Source organism: Populus alba, chromosome 7, assembly GCF_005239225.2.
Source record: "Populus alba chromosome 7, ASM523922v2, whole genome shotgun sequence".
Classification (NCBI taxonomy): Eukaryota; Viridiplantae; Streptophyta; class Magnoliopsida; order Malpighiales; family Salicaceae; genus Populus; species Populus alba.
This window is the reverse complement of record NC_133290.1, coordinates 2,003,111-2,024,400: the sequence shown is the minus strand read 5'-3', so window position 1 is coordinate 2,024,400 and position 21,290 is coordinate 2,003,111. Positions and strand designations below refer to the sequence as shown.

The 21,290-nt window shown below is 32.9% G+C and overlaps 1 protein-coding gene across 1 annotated transcript; it reads left to right on the top strand.

Moving 5' to 3' along the window:
• The first annotated feature begins 12,854 nt into the window (after positions 1 to 12,854).
• Positions 12,855 to 18,220, top strand: LOC118029105 (MLO-like protein 1). Its single transcript, XM_035032914.2, has 14 exons — positions 12,855 to 13,321; positions 13,505 to 13,562; positions 13,678 to 13,895; positions 14,888 to 15,004; positions 15,111 to 15,171; positions 15,396 to 15,490; positions 16,004 to 16,078; positions 16,201 to 16,289; positions 16,472 to 16,521; positions 16,915 to 16,955; positions 17,124 to 17,333; positions 17,418 to 17,485; positions 17,581 to 17,641; positions 17,755 to 18,220. The coding sequence occupies exons 1-14, from the start codon at positions 13,205 to 13,207 to the stop codon at positions 17,959 to 17,961; spliced, it is 1,467 nt and encodes a 488-aa protein (XP_034888805.1). The 5' UTR covers positions 12,855 to 13,204; the 3' UTR covers positions 17,962 to 18,220.
• Positions 18,221 to 21,290: the final 3,070 nt, after the last annotated feature.

Below are 21,290 nucleotides of genomic sequence, written 5' to 3'. Positions count from 1 at the left end.
ATAATAATTTATTATGATAGTAATAGTGGTGATAATGGTGATAATTATATTAATAATAGTAATAAATTGTGATAGTAGTAGTAGTAGTAGTAATGGTATTAATAGCAATAATTTTAATATGAAACCAATAATAATACTAATAATACTGTTAATAGTGATAATAATTGTAGTAATATTAGTAGTTTTTTTTATGATAATGATAGTGGAAATAATAGTAATAATTATTATAGTAATAGTAATAATACTAATAATAGTAGTTGTAATAATAATAGTAACAAGTGATAACAACAACAACAACAACAATAATAACAATGATGATATTAGCGATAATGGTAACAACAACAATATTAATAATATTAATGTTGTTAATAATAATAGTAATGGTAATGATACTAATAATAATAATGATGGTGATAGCAATAGTAATGATAATAGTCATAATAATAATTATAGTAGTAATGATAATGGATAATAATAGATAATAATAGTGCTAATAATAATAATTATAGTAGTAATAATAATGATGATGATAGCGGTGGTGGTGGTGCTAATAATAGTGCTAATAATTGTAATAATAATAATGATACTAATAATATTATTATCAATAGTAATAGTAATAATAGTTTGTTATAACAATAATTATTATTATAATAGTGACAAGAATAAAAATAATGGTAATATAAGTTGTGACAACAACAACAACAACAACAACAATTATACTAATGGTATTAATAATAACGATGATAATAATAGTGGAAATAATGATAATGATAGTGATTATGATAATAGTAATAATAATTCATCATTTAATATTAGATTTTCGGGGATTGAATTTCACTGTTTTTTCATATATGGTAACTCCAATTTGATAACCCAATTTAAGGGTTTAAAAGTGTGTGTGTGTGTGTGTATCTTATTGTTTTTTCCTGATTTTATAGTTTAATAACAATTTTTAAAAAATAAAAATCAATCATTCAGGTTTCATTTGAATTTATTGACATAATTTTATTGCCAAATATCTGATCCATGTTAACATGTCAACACACAGCATAACATGGGACAATATTGCTTGCCTTAACTTAAGATTGACATCATCTAATTAACCATGCATTAATTAATGTGTACCGGCTTGATCTTAAGAGAAGAAAGGACCTAAATCTCTCTATACAAAACAATTAATTAATTAAGTTTTATAAATTAGAAAGGCTTAATTACCTTGAGAATTAAATACTAGCAATTCATTTTTAGGATAAGAGAAAGAATCTAGAGGCTAGAGAAGATGGAATATATACTGATAATGGTGGAGAAGGACAGTATTAATTTTGTTTTCTCGTGAAGCATGGCTCCCCGAATTAGAGAGAAAGAAAACAAGTGGCCTGCATGCCCCAATCCCATCCTCCTTAAACAAGAGGGAAACAAAACAAGTTTCACGTGATTTGCTGGTATTTCCCTGACGACATAACCCGTAGATTTCGTGCACTGTGTCCAAGGTTTGATCGTGTCTTTTAAGACAGACGCGCTGTGACCGAGGCAGGGACCTACTTTGCTCTTAATTTATATTTGATTTTAATTGGTTAAAATTAAATAATTATTTTGTTTAAATTTATAGTTTACGGTTAATTTAAAGAATTTAGAATATATTGAATCAATGATTAATTAATTAAATATTTAAATTTTATTTTATTTAATATAGTTAAACATGAAAATAAATTGAATCAATGATGAATTAATTATTTGTTGCGTTTAATTTATATTAAATTGCTAAATTAAGAATTTTATGTATACTATTAGAATTGGCTAATAATATAGTTAAATACACATGCATGTTCATGCAATAAAGTATAAATGTGCTTGAATTATGAAAAATTACATGTTTCATTAAATTATTGATAAGTTAACAAATCTAATATTTTCTTGGAATTAAATTATTTTTTTATGAATTTGCTTTTGAATTATTTTACTATGAATTTGTGAAGTTATTTTTGCAATTATATAAATATATTTATATTGTGTTCTTGAAACTTTAAAAAAAAAAAATTAAACTGACATGTTTATAATGCTAAGTGGTGTGTTGACGGGTTTTTGAAAATAATTCATTGCATGTGCTAGCATTTTATCGGAACGAGCTCGATAGACAACATGCTATATAAATATTTTTTGAACTATTTGTTAAATAAAATAATTAACTACATCGAATTATTATTTTTTGTTATTTATTTAATTTATAATTTGCAAGCCATTTGGACGCCTTGCTCGGAAAAAAGATTAGTCATTACTCCACTGTCTACACCAACAAGGTAGATATATGGACAACAATGGCCCTGCTAATATGTTTTGAGATGGTCAAGTTGTATTGGCTGGATCTAATAATGCGACAGTTCGACTACAAATATCACATTCCAATCGATATCAGTACGAGTGATACTTTGCATACCATTACTCGTAGGGGTAAAAAAATGATTATGACTAGTTAGGCTGATGTGGTGTTTATATATCACAGTGAGATGCATAGAAAAATAAGATATTTACAGAGATGCATCTTGTGATTACTGATTAGGAATATATGATTTGATATATAAGTATAACATGATAAATCGTTACTCCGAATCCTGAGCAAGTTCCTCCACCTGGATATATACAGTACGAGCAACATGCTCAATAGATTCATCATCAAGTAATAAAGTCTTTTCATAATTAATATATGCTAATTGTTAAGTTTTATGTATTTATTTTTTAATTTAACATTAATATTATGTTGTTTTCTTGCTATGGGAGGTTTGAGGCTACATCTTACCTTCATAGTACTGGAAAAAAAAAAAAAAAAAAAGTTAACACCGTAGCGTCAATATGGTTAAATATTTGTCTTATTGGACTATAAGCCTTTGAAGAGAGGCTAACTTTTGATGTTGTTGTGGTAGAGGACAAAGCCACTTAAACAAGAGCAGAAGTTAGATTTGGTCGTGCTACTCATGAGCCCGAATCATCATATAGACTATGTAAATTTAAATAGATAGATAGATAGATGAGTTATATTTTATATATTTTGGGATTATTTGAATATTATATTGTTGAATTATTTTTATATTTTTTGCATGTATATATATGTTTTTTTTGCATTCCTAGAGCTATTTATGATTATGAAATATGAGAATATACTGAGTTTAGTTAGAATTTGTTAATTTTGGTTGTTATGGTTTTACAAGTTTTTTTTAAACATGATAAATTTTTGTGTATAGTTCGTATATAAAGAAAAATCTATTCAAATTTTGATAAAATTATAAATATTTCAACTCTCTAAAACATAAAGTAAATAAATTTTTAGATTAACAAAAATTATGTTTTTATAAACCTTTTCAAGCTTAAAATAAAAAATGACCTAAAACCTTATAGTAACTAAAACAGTTAGATCATTTTAGCTCCAATTCAACTATCTTATCAAATGTCCAGCTGTTTCTCAAAACGGTCGTGAACCACAACATTTTAATAATGTCGTGGTTCAGAAATGTGACATTTTATTAATATCAAGGTTCAGAAGCGCAACGTGTATCAAATTGCTAATCTACTTTACTCCTCTTTCTTTGACATTGTTTTTTATCCCGATTTTGTAATCATGAACTTATAAGCTAAATTTCTTATTTTGCTAACTTTACCTCTATCTTCTTAAGTATTACTTGCTAAAATAATTTTTTTAAGCTCATGATATATTATAACCCTACTGCGCAGCGTGGGCAATAGCCTAATAATTAATTAAAAAATAATTTATGTAGGTATTTTATTGTTCATGAACTTATTGTTTGCTTCTCTCTTTTTTTTCATCTTTTAATTTTTTTCCCCATTCTTTAAGTTTTTTTTTTCATTATTATGCATCTTTTTTCTAGTTTGTTTCCTTCCACATTGGCTAGTTTGAGATTTTTTTGGGATTGGTAGTCTAATTCACTTAACTTAGCGTGGAATCTTTATTGTGTAAAAAAAAAACTCAACTTGATTTTACAAAAAAATGTTTTAATTTTTCACTTTTCAAATGATTAGAGATAAAAATAAAAAACTTCAATTGAATCTTAACAAAACAAGAAGGCCTTTTTCATCCATGAGAAACAAGAAATGAGAAAAAAAAAAAAAAGAGAGACAAAATGGTTGTTTAAGACATTTTGGACCTCTATTTCATACATGTGTTGCCTTGATATAATGAGAATGATAAGATGCTTCCAACAATACCAAAGAAGGTTTCCTTTGGAGGCCATATGATGCCTCACACGCCGCCAAAAAATAATGACAACTTTCCACATGTTGATGCATGTTCTTCATGCACTAGATTTTTTTTTCTTTCTTTTTTTTTTTTAAAAAAAAAAATTGGTCTATGAATCTATATGAATTTCTCAATTGAGTTTATATTTAATTCTACCCCAACCCAAGCCATCTTCTTTTAATTTAGTCTCTATATCTCTTATAACTTTTCAATTTCATCTAGGATTTCATCCAACCCAAATCCAATGAATTGAAGGCATGACATTGAGAGGGAATAATAGAAATGGAAAAGAAAGAGATAGCTGCTCTATTGAATTAGCTCATTGGGGTTGTGTCCATGATCTAGATTATAAATGTTATGGTTAACTGGGATTGCTCAATGTTGATCCAATTTGTCATTATCTCGATTTAAAAAAAAAAAAAGAAATCATCCTAAAATCAGGTTGTATCTAGTCTTAATTATATGGATAAAATTAATAAAAAAAAACCTAACTTTTTTTAATGCATATGTTTCTCAATTTAGAGTAGATTCATCTTTTTAAAATGCTATAGCAAGCACTACTAATGCCTGCACATTATTTTTGGTGTTTTGGTGAAAAAATTGTGAATTGAACCATTAACCCTCTTCGAAAAGTTTAAATACATCGTCAGAGAATAACCTATGATCACTTGCTCTATTTTTTGTGCGTTCAATATAATAACATCGTTATATTAAAAATAAATAAATTTTTTATCCATTTTGAATTTCGACCGATTCAATTTAGTATGCAATGCCTTTATACTTGTTGTTAAAACAAAGCTCACAAGAACACCATGAACCCATGCTCACAACAGAGCGTGGGCAATATTTATTAATTTATCTTTAATTTATTGTTTATTTTGAGCATGCAAAATAGTAAAAATTAATATATATATATATATATATATATATATATATATATAAACGTGTGTGTATATAATTGATATATTTTAAAAACTCAATTCCATATATAAACTCTATAGAGGTTAAAAAAGATAACTCTTATCATCTAATTTATTATGTTAATGTAGTGTTTGATATTGTGGTATTGGTTATTTTTTAAAGTGTTTTTTTACTTAAAAATATATTAAAATAATATATTTTTTTTATTTTATAAAAATTATTTTTGATATCAATATAACGATCTAAAAATACTAAAAAATTAATTGATCTTAAACCAAAAAAATTATTTTTAAAAAAATCACGATACTATAGCAAAAACAAAGACAGCCTAGAGCTCTAAAAATCAAGGATGGTAATTTCATCCTATATTTGATATTATCCGAATCGATTGGATTATCTAATTTAATATCACACTGAGGAGAGTAATATATTTCTACATATTTTAACCGGATATAAACTTTGACCGTTTCCCATCCCCAATGGGATACATGTGTTTTATATATATGTGATGGCGCGCAACCTCTCTTAAGAAATTAAATAAATAAATAAATCCCAATTACATGTATTGAATAAAGTAATATTTTAGGTATGAATTTAACAAGATATTGACGACGTTATGAATTGTATGTTTTTTAGTAGATCCAAGAAAGGTAAAGAAAGGGGTTCTAGAAGGGGACTCGAAAGCGGCTTCCTTTCACGTGAAAAAGAAAAAGGGTAAATTAAAAAAGGAAAGGGACATGCATTATTGCTTGAACAATGACGTCCTGTCAACGCTGACTCACCAGCTAGCTAGCTATCATGCCGGCATCATCCAAACGTAAACGCTCTACTGATCAGTCCTTTTTTTTTTTTTTTTTTTTTAATATAACTCTTCAAATCCAATTTGTACATGTCTCCATTAATTTTATGAATTTAAAATTAATAATTATATAAGCTTTTATAATTTTAAAATTTATAAAATTCAAACTAGTAATTTTTAAAAAAATAACCTAAAACTTCATCAATTAAATTAGCAAAGTTGTTTTATTTTTTTCATGAACCTGGTAAGAATGATACCGATAGCTCGTGGGACATAATTAATTAGCTAAGCTGGCCACTAAGAGTGTGTTTAGTATTGTAGTAGTTGTTTTGGTTGTGTTTGAAAACAATTGTTTTATAAAAAGTACGAATTGAAGCTGATTTAAAAAAATATATGTTTGATTAAAACTATGATTGAATAAAAAAGTATTTTAATATGTTTGGTTAAAAAAATGATTTTCAAACTGAGGTTATAAAATAATTAATATATATATATATTGATGGTTTTTAATTTAAATATTATAGATTTAACTACTGTTATTATATTATGAAATAAATAATATTAATATCAAATATTTTTTATTGTTCGATCAAATTCTGCAAATGTTATGTCATTAAACGATTTCCTTCTAATTTTTCACATAAAACACAATTAAAAAAAAAATTAATTGGATCAGACCCGATTCAATGTATTTAGTTTTGAACCGGACCCAGTTTGGCCAGAATAGTAGAGAGAAAAGCCAAGCGTTTTGCCCTTGTGTTAACACCTCTCCCCTCCCCTCCACCAAGATATTATATGCCTCTCTTTATTTCTTCTCTTCTATTAATCATACCTCACACATATTCAAGTTTTATTTTTTGTGATTTTTATGGTTATGGCTCAGTAATATTGATTTTCAACACGGCGACCATTTTCTTTTCTTTGTACATTGATGATGATGATACCAAGCATTCAATATTCACAAGAGGCTAGAGGAAACTTGACCGTGACACCTATATAGTTGTTTTTTTAATTACCAGTACAGAACAAAAACACAAAAAAACATGAAAAAATTGCTTCATCAAAACCAGTGGTTAAACTTTATTTTTTATGGGTCCAATAAGCCAAACCACAACTACTTATTTATAACCAAACACTAATTTTATTGAGTTTGGAAAAAACACAGCAGTTACCATTTAGCCAAATACATTCTAATTTATACACCGCGAAAAAAAAGAAAAGAGTATCAGTCAATCGATTCAAGATTTATTGATCAAATTAATGTTTTGAGAGCTCATTAATTAATCGAGTGGAGCGTGATTGTAGGAGATATGGTGTAAGAAAAAACTGAAATTTTGTTTGTGACACAACATGTTTTCTGCAGCCCTTGCTTCAAGGATGGCGCCATAATTATCAGTGTATAATTAACATGCCATGCATGTATATATGATCAACATGTTTGTGTAATTAACCAAGTAATTTTTTATACATATTTGAACTTCCAATATCGCTAAACCTGCGATATTTTTTATACATACTGTTTAGTGGAGGCATGCTCCACTGTTTAGTGATTTCTCCCTGCAAGAAGCAGTAAAATTGTGCTTTTAGAAAACCCGCGACACAACCATATTTTTGGTGGGTCCTACCAACATAAACTTATGTTTTTCCTTAACCAAATGACAATATATGTGACTGCAGGTAAATCTCACCCACAACCACACTACTAAACGACCACTAGAAAGGAACAAGGAAAGGTACCTTATCTTGTTTGGTCAGGTATACTTGTGACTTAATAAACCCAGGCCTAAAAAATCTCTCAAACCTCAAAAACTCATGGTCTCATGTCACATGTTTGCTAAAGATGATTAAAAATATGTAAAAAAACTAAGAAAACAAAAAAAAATTAAACTAATCATTAATACACATGTAAAAAATAATTACTCCTTATTAATACATATGTAAAATATAATTATCTTTGACCAATACTATCAAGGCAAAATAATACTCAAGTCCTTCCTCTCTATAAAAAAAACCAAGATTTATAGCTATAAATATTTTATGAATCCTTCAAACTCCAAGTTTACAAACTATTTATTCTCAATATTTTTAGCAAACATATTTTTAAAATCTATCTCTATAAAATATCATTGTATTTTATCTTTAAAAATATACTTAAGCATCCAAGAGTCTTAAAATCTAAAAAAAAAAAAAAAATCTTTTACATGTATTAAACACTAATCATTTTGATCTACAAGCACAAGATAAAAGCCACCAACCACCTTAACTAAAAAAAATAAACCAAATTATTATAATCAAGAAATTAACCAAATATACAACACATAAATCTTTGCTAATAAGCTACATTGGTGTTTTTTTTTATATTTTACCTGGTGAACTTCAAGGTTGGTATCAAATCAAAAGTGACGTTATCTAGGAGACGTTAATTCTTAAATAATTTTTGGGGCTTTTGAGATCCAACGAGCTAGCCAAGGCAGTACTGGTAATCTAATACCCATCCTTGCCCGGCGGCAACTTAATTTACGATTCATTCCAACAGAGCATATATACTTGTTCCCTTTGATTTGTTTACACCAGAATCTTCTTAATCATATTGAGAAATAATAGAGTCGATCGCTAATTTCGGTTGTGTATTTGAGATGTATTTCATTTGAACCCTTAAACGTCGAGAGGATTTTCTTGGCCCCAAAATCACATAAACTTTTTGCCCAGCGAGTGGTTTGTGTGTTTTGTATCTTCTCAAAAAAGAGACGACACTTTTAATCAACAACTTCTTAATTTTTCATTGAAGACAACGTACGTGATTATGTATACAGTTCCTATCATAGCCTATAACCTGTCAAATCCATATCAACTGACGTTCTTAATTAACTATTGCGTATAAAAAGACACGCAATCAATCATTAATTAATTAATTAATGTACCCACTTATTTATAAATTAATAAGCTTCTGACCATGACAGTACAGGAGCTAGAAAGAGAGAGTTGCAGCCCTTAACCCATGCATCCCTTAAAGTATGTTTTAACCTAGTTGGTTCGCTGAAATTGTTTCACTGCTCTCTCTTTTCTCTCTAAACTAATAGGGATTATAATGCAATAAGAATAAAGTATGAGATTGAAATGTAATAAATTAAAAGGAATTAAGGAGCAACATTAAACCGTAACCCCTGGAGAAGTGGAAAGGCCGGAAATTAATATACTTGTAGAAAATATCCCTCCATTATAGAAAATATCCCGGGGAGAGTGAGTAATACAGATTAATTATTAGCTCGTATCATGACATACAATAATAATAATAATAATAACCCGAGAGCATCTAATTGCATGTTTCATGCAGCATGATAGCTGCACTACCGCCCCCTACGACTCTACTTGCCTTGACTCTCTCTCTCTCTCTCTCTTTTTAAAAAAAAAATTAATAACCTGGAGAGATAATGCATGTATATAAAACGAGGTCCGTTAATTTACTTTGCATGTATACAGATTAATTTTAGAAAAAAACCTGTTTTTATTTAATAATGATAATAAATGATAGCAAATAATGACCTATGAGATACCTCAAGGCATTGAAACTTGAAAGTACCATTAGGGTGTGGATCCTGAGCCCCAAAGGCTTGAGCCCATACATACATGATGTTATTTGTGCGGTGCGGCTGCCCTGAGGAGGTCGAAGTCATGAGTAAAGTAAGGCCCAACTCTTAGTGCCCATTATCCAATGAACTTCGGCCATAAGTCAGGTCCACCACCCATTTGAATAAGTCTAGCTCAGGACGACGCCCGTCTAAACCATTTCTGCAATCCATTTTATGCTTTGAATTCCTTTTCGTCTTTCTTTCAACACGTAGGACTTTGATTCACTTAAAAATCCACAATTTTTTTCTTATTAATGACGAGATGAGCAGCAAGTGAGTTTAATTGCTTTTTGATGATTCAATATTTTTTTTAAGATTCGTGAAAAATCTAAGATCTAATAACAGAGTGGTGATTCATTGATAGATAAGTGAGGTTTGCATTCATATTCACCTAGGCTTGATAGAATGTCAAGCTTAAATGACATAGGTTTACTTGCTTCTAGACCCAACATATTTGAATTCAGTTACGCATTAAACCTACCTAAATGAGCATAGAATTGGTGAGTTGCTTGACCCAATATTCTTTGGTCAGCCATGGACTGGATCTAAGAGAATGTGAGTTTAGCCAGCTGCCACACCCAACATCCTTAAGTCAGTTACATGTTGAGTCCAACTATAAGTGAGCCTGATGAGCTGTCAGATCCAACATCCTTGGATCAACCATATACTGAGTCCAAGTGGACATGTGTTTGACGAGTTGCCAAACTCATGCCTTTAAGTTCAACCATGTGTCGAGTCCAAGTGATCACGGGTCTGGCCAGCTTCTAAACCCAATATACTTGGATTCAGCCACATGCCGAGTCTAAACGAATATGGGTCTAGCGAGTTGCCAAACCCAACGCCCGAGAGTTCAACCATGTGTCGAGTCCAAATAATTGTGGGTCTGACGAGCTTCCAAACCACACGTCCTTGGATCATCACGTGTTGAGTCCAAATAAATGTGGGTATGATGAGTTGCCAAACCAATGCCTTTGGGTTTAGATACGTCCAAGCAATCATGAGTTTAACAAGCTGTTAAACCCAACATCCTTGGTCATCCATATGTTGAAATCAAGCAAACACGAGTATGACAAGATGTCAGATCCAACATCCTAGGATTTGCTAGGTGTTGAGTCCAAGAGGACATTAGTCAAGTGAGCTACCAAACCCACTACTCCGATACTTAGTTGCGCACTAAGCCTAATTGATTTAGAGGTTGCTATAGACTCATGTTAGTGTCATAAGGTTCTGTTTATTTATTTTATAGACTTTTAACATGAAATATTCATGTTAGAGATATTCATCTCCCTATATCTATAGGTGTGTAAAAACTCTTCCAAGAACATATCATATTTACATTTCATTAATGATGTGTATATAATATTTGTTCCTCATTAATATTGTGTATTAGATATTTATTTTTTATTGATGTGGTTAGGAGAAAATAACTTTCTAGCTCCTTTATTTCATCAAAACGACAGGGTTCAAGGATTATAAATACTATCCGAATCATCTAAGTAAAAGGTTAACAATTTCTCTTATCTAAATATTCTTGCTTTAATTATCATAATATTTATACAAGAACAAACACTATTTTTTTAAAAAAAAATTTAAAGCTCATTTTCTTATTTAGTGTTATCATTACTAAAAAAATCACTGACTTTTATTATATAGGGGTCTTTAGACCTTAGTAAAAGTAACTATTTTGTATGTATTGAGTTTTTTACCACCAACTATAGACTTTAAAACAACTCACACATTTAGATGGAGGTGATTTATGAGCATTTTTATTTATTTATCAAGAAATGGTAAAATCAAATTCTTTAAGAAATGTTTGAAAATGAAGTTGTTTCCATTTCATACAAGAATTAAACGACGAAGAAGTGAGGGATTTCATACAAACATCAAATTCTTTATTTGTTTCATACAAATGCGGACGTTGTATCCGTAAGAAAACACAAGAAGTTGTAAATATCTTTTCAACTGGCAAGCAAGAACTGAGGATGAAAATGAGTGCAGCAAATAAAGAAGGATGATCACTAAGTGGAAATACAACGTGTGTGTGGCTGACTGTGAGGAGAAAGACTAGTTTCCAATTGGTGGAGGCGCACCCTTCAATTCGATAACACGTGTTTTGCCATTAATGGACGACCATGCACACCTATGGTCGGTCGGTCGGGCCCGTCGGGGGGCAGTTTTAGGACAAAGGCAGTTATAGGACATGGGCAGTTTCAGTCCGTCCTTCCTTCCTTGTGTTGTTCCGTCAATCAGGGGAGCAATTTGCTAAAAATGTGTAGGGAAAGCGAAGGCCCTGAACCCTGAAAACAATTTAATTGCTGCTGATGCAAATTAATAATGCAATTTGAATATTCTGACTATTTAATGCCTTCTCGTATGGTTGCATCATCATTGCTCGTTCCATATTAATTTAAATACTGTTAATTTTTTCGATACAAATACAATAAAGCCACCTAATTATATGATTAAAATAAAGGAGTATGAATGACCACGAAGATGGAGATAATTACACGTTCAGATATACAGCGAGGGCTTCAAGATCGATATTCTCTAAATTAATGCCGATAGACATACATTAATTTAGAACATTGGAAATAGCCTTCCTTCTATATCGTAATGGAACGCACGAAGTAAATCATTCCAATATCTATAACATAAAATTAATAAACCTCTATTTAATTATACGATTTCTTTTTTTTTTTTCTTAATATCGCCCGACTGGGCCCAAATTAATTTCAATCGTGGCCCACCAGTTACTAATTATTATGTTATATATTTCTATATATAACGATTTAAGAAAAAAAAAAACCATTCATTATTTGATGTAAACAGGAGAATCCAATCCCATCCAATCCAATCGGGATAATAAAACGCGTTTTGTTTTTTTTTTTTCATTGAAACAAACAACCAAACAACCAGCCAGCTTCTTCCGATCTTACATAATATATAACGCGGTTTACTAATTATTATTATTAACTGATCAATTCTATGCTTAGATTTGGAATTACTATTATTAATTATTATTATAGTATTCATATAAAAACAACGAGATCTTTTTCTTATATAATACAGCCTTTTTTTCATCCCTTGATAATTATTTTATTTAATTATAGTTCTAATAATCCTATTACGGAGTGAAAAAAAACACTATATAGAATGGTGATGTGTCGCTTGCATGGCTTATAACACTCCTAGCTTGGGAAATAAAAAGTTCTTACACAGCCCTACTTTGAAAAGATTTTAAAAAAAATAAAGAATGGAGTGATCAATATTAATGAAAAAAGGAAGGCTGAAAGGCAGGTAATTTAGGTCCAAGCCACCAATCAAGGCACTGACCTTGGCGCCACTCCGTATTCAGAGATCAGAAATCCAATGGGGCCATGAAGGCCAGTGTATAAAGTGGTCATTTCAGTCGAGTTTGAATTGGAAAAAAAAATAAAAAAAGAAAAAACATTTGTTGATTTCCTTAAATCCATCCCGCCTGCAGATCCTCCTCCGATCCCATCTCATTGTTGTATGCATCCAAGGGAAGCCAATTCAAGAAAGAAGATTTGAAGAATACCACCACCACCACCACCACCACCACCAGCAATACATTAACATAACAGCATTATGGCAGAAGGAGGGACAACCTTAGAGTACACTCCCACATGGGTTGTGGCAGCGGTTTGCTCTGTTATTGTTCTCATTTCTCTTCTTGTTGAAAGATTTCTTCACCTCCTTGGCAAGGTCATCCATCACTCTTATTTCCTTCCTTTTCTTTTCTTCTTCATCTTGTTTTATTTTTTATTTTTAATATATAGAATTCAATTACCATGCTTTGTTCCAGTTTTAATCTCTATCATCGATCTCTTTTGCTATATCTATGCAGTAGAAGTCATCATCCTCATTTTTTTATCCCTTAATCTGCAGTTATTGAAGAGAAAACACCAGAAACCGCTCTTTGAAGCCTTACAGAAAATCAAAGAAGGTACATCATTTATTAATTCACGATCATTATATTCATATATAGAAAATCGTTTGGCATCCTGCAGATTGATGCTTTATAATCTAGAAGTTGATTAATTTGATTTTCGCTGGTGCAGAGTTGATGCTTTTGGGGTTTATATCACTGCTACTGACAGTGTTCCAAAGCAGAATTAACACTATCTGCATTTCTGAGGATTTGTCTAAGAAAATGCTGCCCTGCAAGAAAGAAACTAAAGGAACTACTGCCCACTTCCAGGCTTTCTTTTCCTTCTTCCCTGGTGGGACTTCCCGTCGCCTTTTAGCCGAGGCCTCCCCCGCTAATTCTTGTCCCGAGGTAATCAATAATTAATTACTCCCACGTCCTATATATTCTCATTTTCTTTTTGTTATTACTACTAGTAAGCACTCATTGATTTGCTGATCTAAATTTAATTTCGATGGAGTGGTTGTCAAGGCAACATGGATCTTATGCTGCCGCACCAACTACATTTACTCTCTGTTTTTTTTTCTTTGAATAAAAAAAGAAGAGCTATATAATATTAGAAGATCAGGTTGATATATAGATTCTACGCAGTATTGAAAACTGAATTTGGTGATGAATATATTAGTCTTGTAGCGGCTAGGGAGACGTCCAGGCCTCAACCGAACATGCTTGATGCTTAATATGGATTGTAATATTTGGCTTGCTTTTCCTAGTCAATGAAACAAAAGAGTTTTCGTAAGAGACTGAATGACCTGTTTGGTACCCTTGTTTGTAACTTTAACTTGTAACCTCTCTTTCCATAGACACTTTAGTTTCTGCCTTGACTCTCTATCCACACCTCTACATTCAAGAACACCCTCTTTAATTTTGGAGGAATCAGTCCTACATCTGCTTCTTCTTAAAGTTTCAATTGCTCGTATCCGTGCAGCGGAATTTCATTACTCGTGACATCTCTCTCACACACATACTCTGTGATAAGACATAGTTTATCAGTTAATCTTCGAATTCATGCTCTCCAGTATGCCGGATATCACTCACTGTCCCTTAATGGTGTTTGAAAGCTGAAATCTTATGCAATTCTAGCTGTTTTCATTAAGTATTACTTAAAATATTAACTCGAGCCCAGTCCTTTAAAGTACGGAATAAAGCAAGCGGCATTTTGTTGTTTAATAGCTTCAATAAACAAAGTATGAAATGTGTCAGCAAACAGATTTGACAGGATCGTGTGAATTCATGTCTGCTGTAAGAAAGAATTGGTAACCTTTTCTTAGCCATGTGCTGTGATGGTAAATGGATATTTACAAGTAAATGGCTAACATTTATCCTCTTTGATCACATTCCAGGGAAAGGTTCCTGTGTTATCTACAACTGCACTGCATCATCTTCATATATTTATCTTCGTGCTTGCTTGTGTGCATGTGGTTTTCTGTGCTCTAACCATTCTTTTCGGAAGTGCTAAGGTAATTTCCTCGTATTCACTTGCTTCTTCTTTTTTTCCCTAACTACTGCATTATTCTCTGATCCCTCATATTGAATAGTGTTTGTTAAACGTCTTTTTCGGTGCAGATAAGGCAGTGGAAACGTTGGGAGGATTCTATCTCGAACAAGGAACAAGATCCAGAACAAGGTATTGCTTGTCAGTAGCTTACTTTTTCTTATTAATTTTTTCCTTGAAATAGGTTAGCCATTACGTCCACTCCAGTGTGTTCAACCTGGAAGATCATACATGCTTGTTCTCCTGAGAATTTTACCTTGATTATACTGGCTTAATTTCAGACTCAAATGATGCACTTCTATATTTTGTCCAAGCTCCTGATGATTTTCTTTTTACACATGCATATGTTTTTTCAGCTCAAGATCCAAAGCTTACGAATGTTCAAGACCATGATTTTATCAGGACACACTATCTGGGTTTTGGAAAGAATTCTTACTTTCTGGGTTGGCTGGTAAGTCCTTCCATAACTAACTTTGATAAACTGAATACCAAAACTTGTAGAAACGACAACCACTTGGACTTGTTCTACACTGCCCAGTACCAAAAATCTTCTCGTCTAATTATTGAATTATGATTTTGATATGAAAAAATGCTTCACATAAAATATTTCCCGTCTAAAGATGAGTTTCTATAGATTAAATTTTTTTATTAGCTGGTATTGCTCCAAGAAAACATTCCCCTGTTAATTATGCTTCTCCATTAAGTGAAAAATTTGTTTCACAAGTTTCAGCACAAGCCAATGAAAAAATTTATCAAAGCGAAATAACTCTAAGCTGGAAAACCATCCTCTCTACGCATAATTAATGTCAGTCTTATGTAGCATACACCAGTCAATCTGGGGTGATAAAATTAAATGATCATGTTTTATGAACTTCTTATATGACATTCTTCATATCATGAGATTAAATCTCAGAAACGATTCATTATATTTCTAATGGCTTCGCTATTTAACTTTTATTTTCAGCAATCGTTTTTCAAGCAGTTCTATGCATCGGTAACAAGATCTGATTATATCACATTGCGACTTGGCTTCATTATGGTGGGTTTATGACTCTATTCACACTTAAACTCTATATATCCGTTTCTTTTTTTTAAAAAAAAAAAACTCAGATTTGTAGAAAAGAAACTCTTCTTCACATTTTTAAAGGGTTTCTTCTACAGACTCATTGCAGGGGAAACCTAAAGTTTAATTTTCACAAATACATGATGCGAGCCCTTGAAGCTGACTTTAAGAAAGTTGTTGGAATAAGGTTAGTGATTTTTATAGGCCACTAATCATATGCAATGCAAACTATTAGTTCATGCCTTCATGGAGCTTTAATTCCATGGAATCTAACATGTTCCATCCTTTTCAAAGTGCATATCATTAAATTCCATGAGTGTTTCTTCTGTGCAAAGTGAATGTACTAATTTCTGGTTTCATCGGCTGCAGTTGGTATCTTTGGTTATTTGTGGTTCTTTTCTTGTTGCTGAATGTTGCTGGTAAGCTAATTAATATTGCCTTTCAATTACTAGAGGATCATTTTGCACCTCTTATACTAAAACGCATTCTTATAGCAACTCAGCACACCATTTTTAGGCAGCTTAATGGTGCAGAATTTGGCAATTGGTGTAGTTTCAATGACTCGTGCAATTTGGAACCAAAAACTATTCAAGAATAGAGAAAACCGATTGCAAAGAAGTTATGATTTCCAAAATTGAAAATGTGTGACTGACAAGCCAAAACCTTTTCTTTTCCTCACTCCTAAAAAATGCCTTGTCAATTTGCTGATAAGAAATAATTAAGCTGATGCCATGCTCTCCGTTTTCCATCCTGCCCTGTGTTATGAAAGTCAGTACTGAGCAAGGAAGGTTATACCTGATTTTGTTATGCAGGCTGGCATGCATATTTCTGGATTGCATTCATACCCTTCATTGTAAGCTGTCCAACCGTTTCCTATACTGCTATTATTTTATACTTTTGCTCTTATTATCCATGAAAGAGGTTGTTTAAGAATTTATTTGAAAATCTTTATGGTGGTGTCCATGAAAGAGGTTGTTTAAGAATTTATTTGAAAATCTTTATGGTGGTGCTCTTTTGGCAGCTTCTACTAGCCGTGGGAACTAAGTTGGAGCATGTAATCTCTCAGTTGGCCCATGAGGTCGCCGAGAAACATGTAGCAGTCCAAGGGGATTTGGTTGTTCATCCTTCAGATGATCACTTCTGGTTCAACAAGCCTAAAATCGTTCTTATTTTGATCCACATCATCTTATTCCAAAACTCTTTCGAAATGGCATTTTTCTTCTGGATATGGGTAAAGTCACAACACTACATTTCCTAACAACATTTAGCGAATGGCTGCTGAAATATATGTGACATTTTTCGCAATGTATTACAGCTACAATATGGTTTCGACTCCTGCATAATGGGACAAGTTAGTTATATTATTCCAAGACTCGTTATAGGGTAAATTAACTTTCATGTCTATTGTGTTTTCTACCATATATAAAGGCATAACTTCTAATTACACGCTTTGTTTTAATGTCAATCCCATCTTTTAGGGCATTCATTCAGTTGCTCTGCAGTTACAGTACCCTACCACTCTATGCAATTGTGACACAGGTAAGTTAGAATTCTCTCACCGAAAGATGATGGAGTACCGAGGTGTCTTGTTAAAAAATAATCCAGGATGTATGACTAAGAAGGGGTGATTCTATTTTCTTTTTATAATGCAGATGGGAAGTTCATTTAAGAAAGCAATATTTGATGAACACGTTCAAGAAGGGCTTGTGGGTTGGGCTAAGCAAGCAAAGAAGAAGACAGTGTTGAGAAAGGCTGCAAATGAATCTACCCATAACCAAGTAGTTCACAGAGAGGAGTCTCCTCTGATTCAGATGGCAAAGGCTGGATCAAAGAAGACTGCAATGGAAGAGAACAAATAAGGAGAGATTGTACATGGAACTGCATACTATGGAACTAAATGAACTACCTTGGGAGGCACTCAGAAACCGATTTACCTGCCATATATAGTAGTAGTATATAAGCAGAGAGAGTTGATGTTTTTGACATTAGACAGCTAGAAAAGAAGGGCTGCAATAGATTTCTCAACTGGAACTTGGTTTTACCAACTAAATCTATATTCCAAGTTCCAGATTCACAGACATAAATAATAATTCAACAGCTAGCATGTCACCTGACAAATAGACTGATTGTCATACTTAACACTCTTTTCTGTTTTTTCAACACAAAAAGGTTTTAAGACGGAGAGATGTTAAAGCATATCTTCTCTTACCTTGGCTTCTGCTACCTAGTCTCAAGTCGATCAGAATGAATAGACAAAAGGAGGAAGAAGCATATAACATCTGAAATTGTCGAAACGTCAAAGCAATTCCAAACGGAAATTTCATCTCAGTCATATTAATATTACATGAGCTAGACAGGAGCATTAATACTGACAAGAAAAATATCATTGCTCTGTATAACATAATCTGCAACTGGCTACATTACTTCCTCTTCCCATAATCGAAACTTCTCCCACCATCAATTTCAAGATAAACTCAAAAAAACCTGTAATATTCAACTCCCAAGATACTGAAAACATAGACTAAAAATCATGATTGCATTCTCAACTTTTCCTATGCTTCTCATTTATGCTGCTCCATTAAGATTCTGCTCAGGGCTTTGCTTCATTTCTTTTTACTGAGTTGTTTCACGCAGCCAGGTTAGGGAAAATGATCTCTTCAGTATGGTATTGCTGCAAGCAACTTGATTGACACGCACTGACTTACGTTTTCCTAAAAAGCTTAAAGAGACGGATGAGAACCAAGGATTTCCCAATTACACAGTACAATTGGAAAGCAGAAACAAAAACTGGAGACAAGGTCTAATGGACATTGAGGAAGCAATAAGAAAAATATCAAACACTTTCAGAAACTTTTCCGAGCTATCTTTCTCTTCCTGAGTTTCCATTAAAGACATTCAACATTACAGTCAAAGCACGTAGGAAATGGGATTTGGTACCAACAGTAGCCACGCTATCTTCTCCATGAAAACGTGGGTTATCCCTAGTAACACCCTCATGGCGTCACCTTCTTCCCTTGACCATGTGATGTCGATCGAGAGGGTTTGCATAGCCTATCACCTGAAAATCCTGGCGAGAACACGAATTAGACTCAACCTCTACCTTTACTGGACGAAGAGCTTGCGGAAGAGAGTCAACCACAATAGTCTCTGACGAAGAAGAAATCATGGGGGAACATGCATGGAGTTCCAGATGCACGCCTATTACTCCTGCGTGTAGCTACTCTAGCAACTGCAGACCTCAAATATCTTCGTTCCATCTTGTAGTCAGAAGACTCTTCCTCTGTGTCCTTGTCTATCTCTGTCTCCTCCTCCACTTCCAAGCTAAATTATGGTGAAATGCAGGAAACGTTCTCGTGGCAAGTATATGTTGCTAAAGTTGCTGTGCAGAAGGAAGTGCATTGGTATATATACCAAATAACGCATACACCCACCCTGCACCCATGGACCGAGCTGCACCCTCTCCTGCCATCTCCTCCCCATGCATGCTGCTACACTCTCCACACTCACACATGCAACAAGTACACTCACGGGTTCCACTCCAGCAGTACTCTCCAGTCTTCCCTGATGCATACAAGAAGCCACCAGAAAAGCACCAGTTTTCATGTCGTTGTCACTGCCACATCAATCACCAGTTGCATGTATAGTCAAATCACGTGAAGAAGACCAAATGCTAGTCGTGGTTTCTAAGGCATGCAGCTCAAAATCTTCATATCCACCCTCACACAGTCCTGAAAAATAAAAGACCGCGACAAGCGGTATAATCACGGCAAGTAAGGGAGAAACATGGCACAAAGAATGTTTTTTCTTCTCCTTACGATTATATTTGTCCAGTTGAAATTGGCACGTAACCTGCCAATTTCAACTTCTTAGCTATGTCCACTAGAATTTCATTTATTGTCTTACTTTGAGGATGAGTCCAATCACCCATAACAAATTCATGGACATGATTTCCCAACTCTACAAGGCTTTTCCCTGGAGTTTTTCTCACTCCATAAAGCATTGTCCTTCTCACCTCATGAACATCTACGCTGCTCGTATGCATACAGATTGGAGATGAGTACATAATCTCCACTATATATCTTTAGGCTCCAACTGTAAGAGTTGGGCTCTTGCAAAGGCTCCTAAACCTAAATGCCCATGTATTGTGCAAGCCCCTAACAAGGTCCTCCAAATAACAGCATTAGGCGGCTAAGGCATATCCTAAATAGATTGATCATATGCTAATTACTACATTTTTTAGTAGTGCATGCAAACATAGTGCTCTATTCTAGGCACAATATCATATATATTCCTCCATCGATCCTTTTGAAGTATTCAAACCCCCCATTAACCATACCGCTATGACTACAAGCATATAAGATCCCAACAAAAGTGATCCCACTAGGCACCAATTCCTCTCTCTCCATCTCTGGAAATGCTCAAACGTTTCTTTACCGAATCCATTAACAGCAAATCCAACAATCAAAGAAAAGGATAATGTTTGTGCATGCGTGTCAGGTTTCAGTTGCATGTCGTAGTACAATTCAATGGCTGGTTTTGGATTTTCACTCTCAACATAATCATGGTGTTCCATATGAAAACATCTGGGCTTTGGATTTGGACAATAATAGTGTGCATAGGGGACTGAAAGGAAACAGCGGTGTATACAAGGTGCCTGCCCATTTCTAAGTTGGTTAGTGGGATGCCATGCCTCATAGAAAAGGCAAGGATTTGCTTCAGTTTGAACTTGGAAGAGGCACAAATGTGGAAAAGGGCAATGCAGTTTCTTACAATGTAAGGTACGTACTCTATTATCTGAGCAGGTCGTGGGGTTTTGAGGACAGGATGGTTGGTGGGGTGATTTGAGTACATCTTGCTTGTCTGCCGCATATGCTTGCTTAGTTTTTTTTTTTTGGTATGACATGTGCTTGCCTAGTTAACTTCTGACAGAAATGTAATGACCGCAAGGATGGAAGGAAGCAGGGGCTCTTAAAAAATGGAAAGACAATCTTGACACCCAACACATCAGTTTTACGCTTTTCTGAATGGTTTTGATAAGATATCAAAATATTCAATTTGATTTTAAATATATATATATATATATATATTATATATATATATATATATATCAAATTGAAGTCTTTTCAATCCAATAGTATTTAATTTTTATGAAAACACTTAACAATGCGCTAGCAAATATACACTAGAG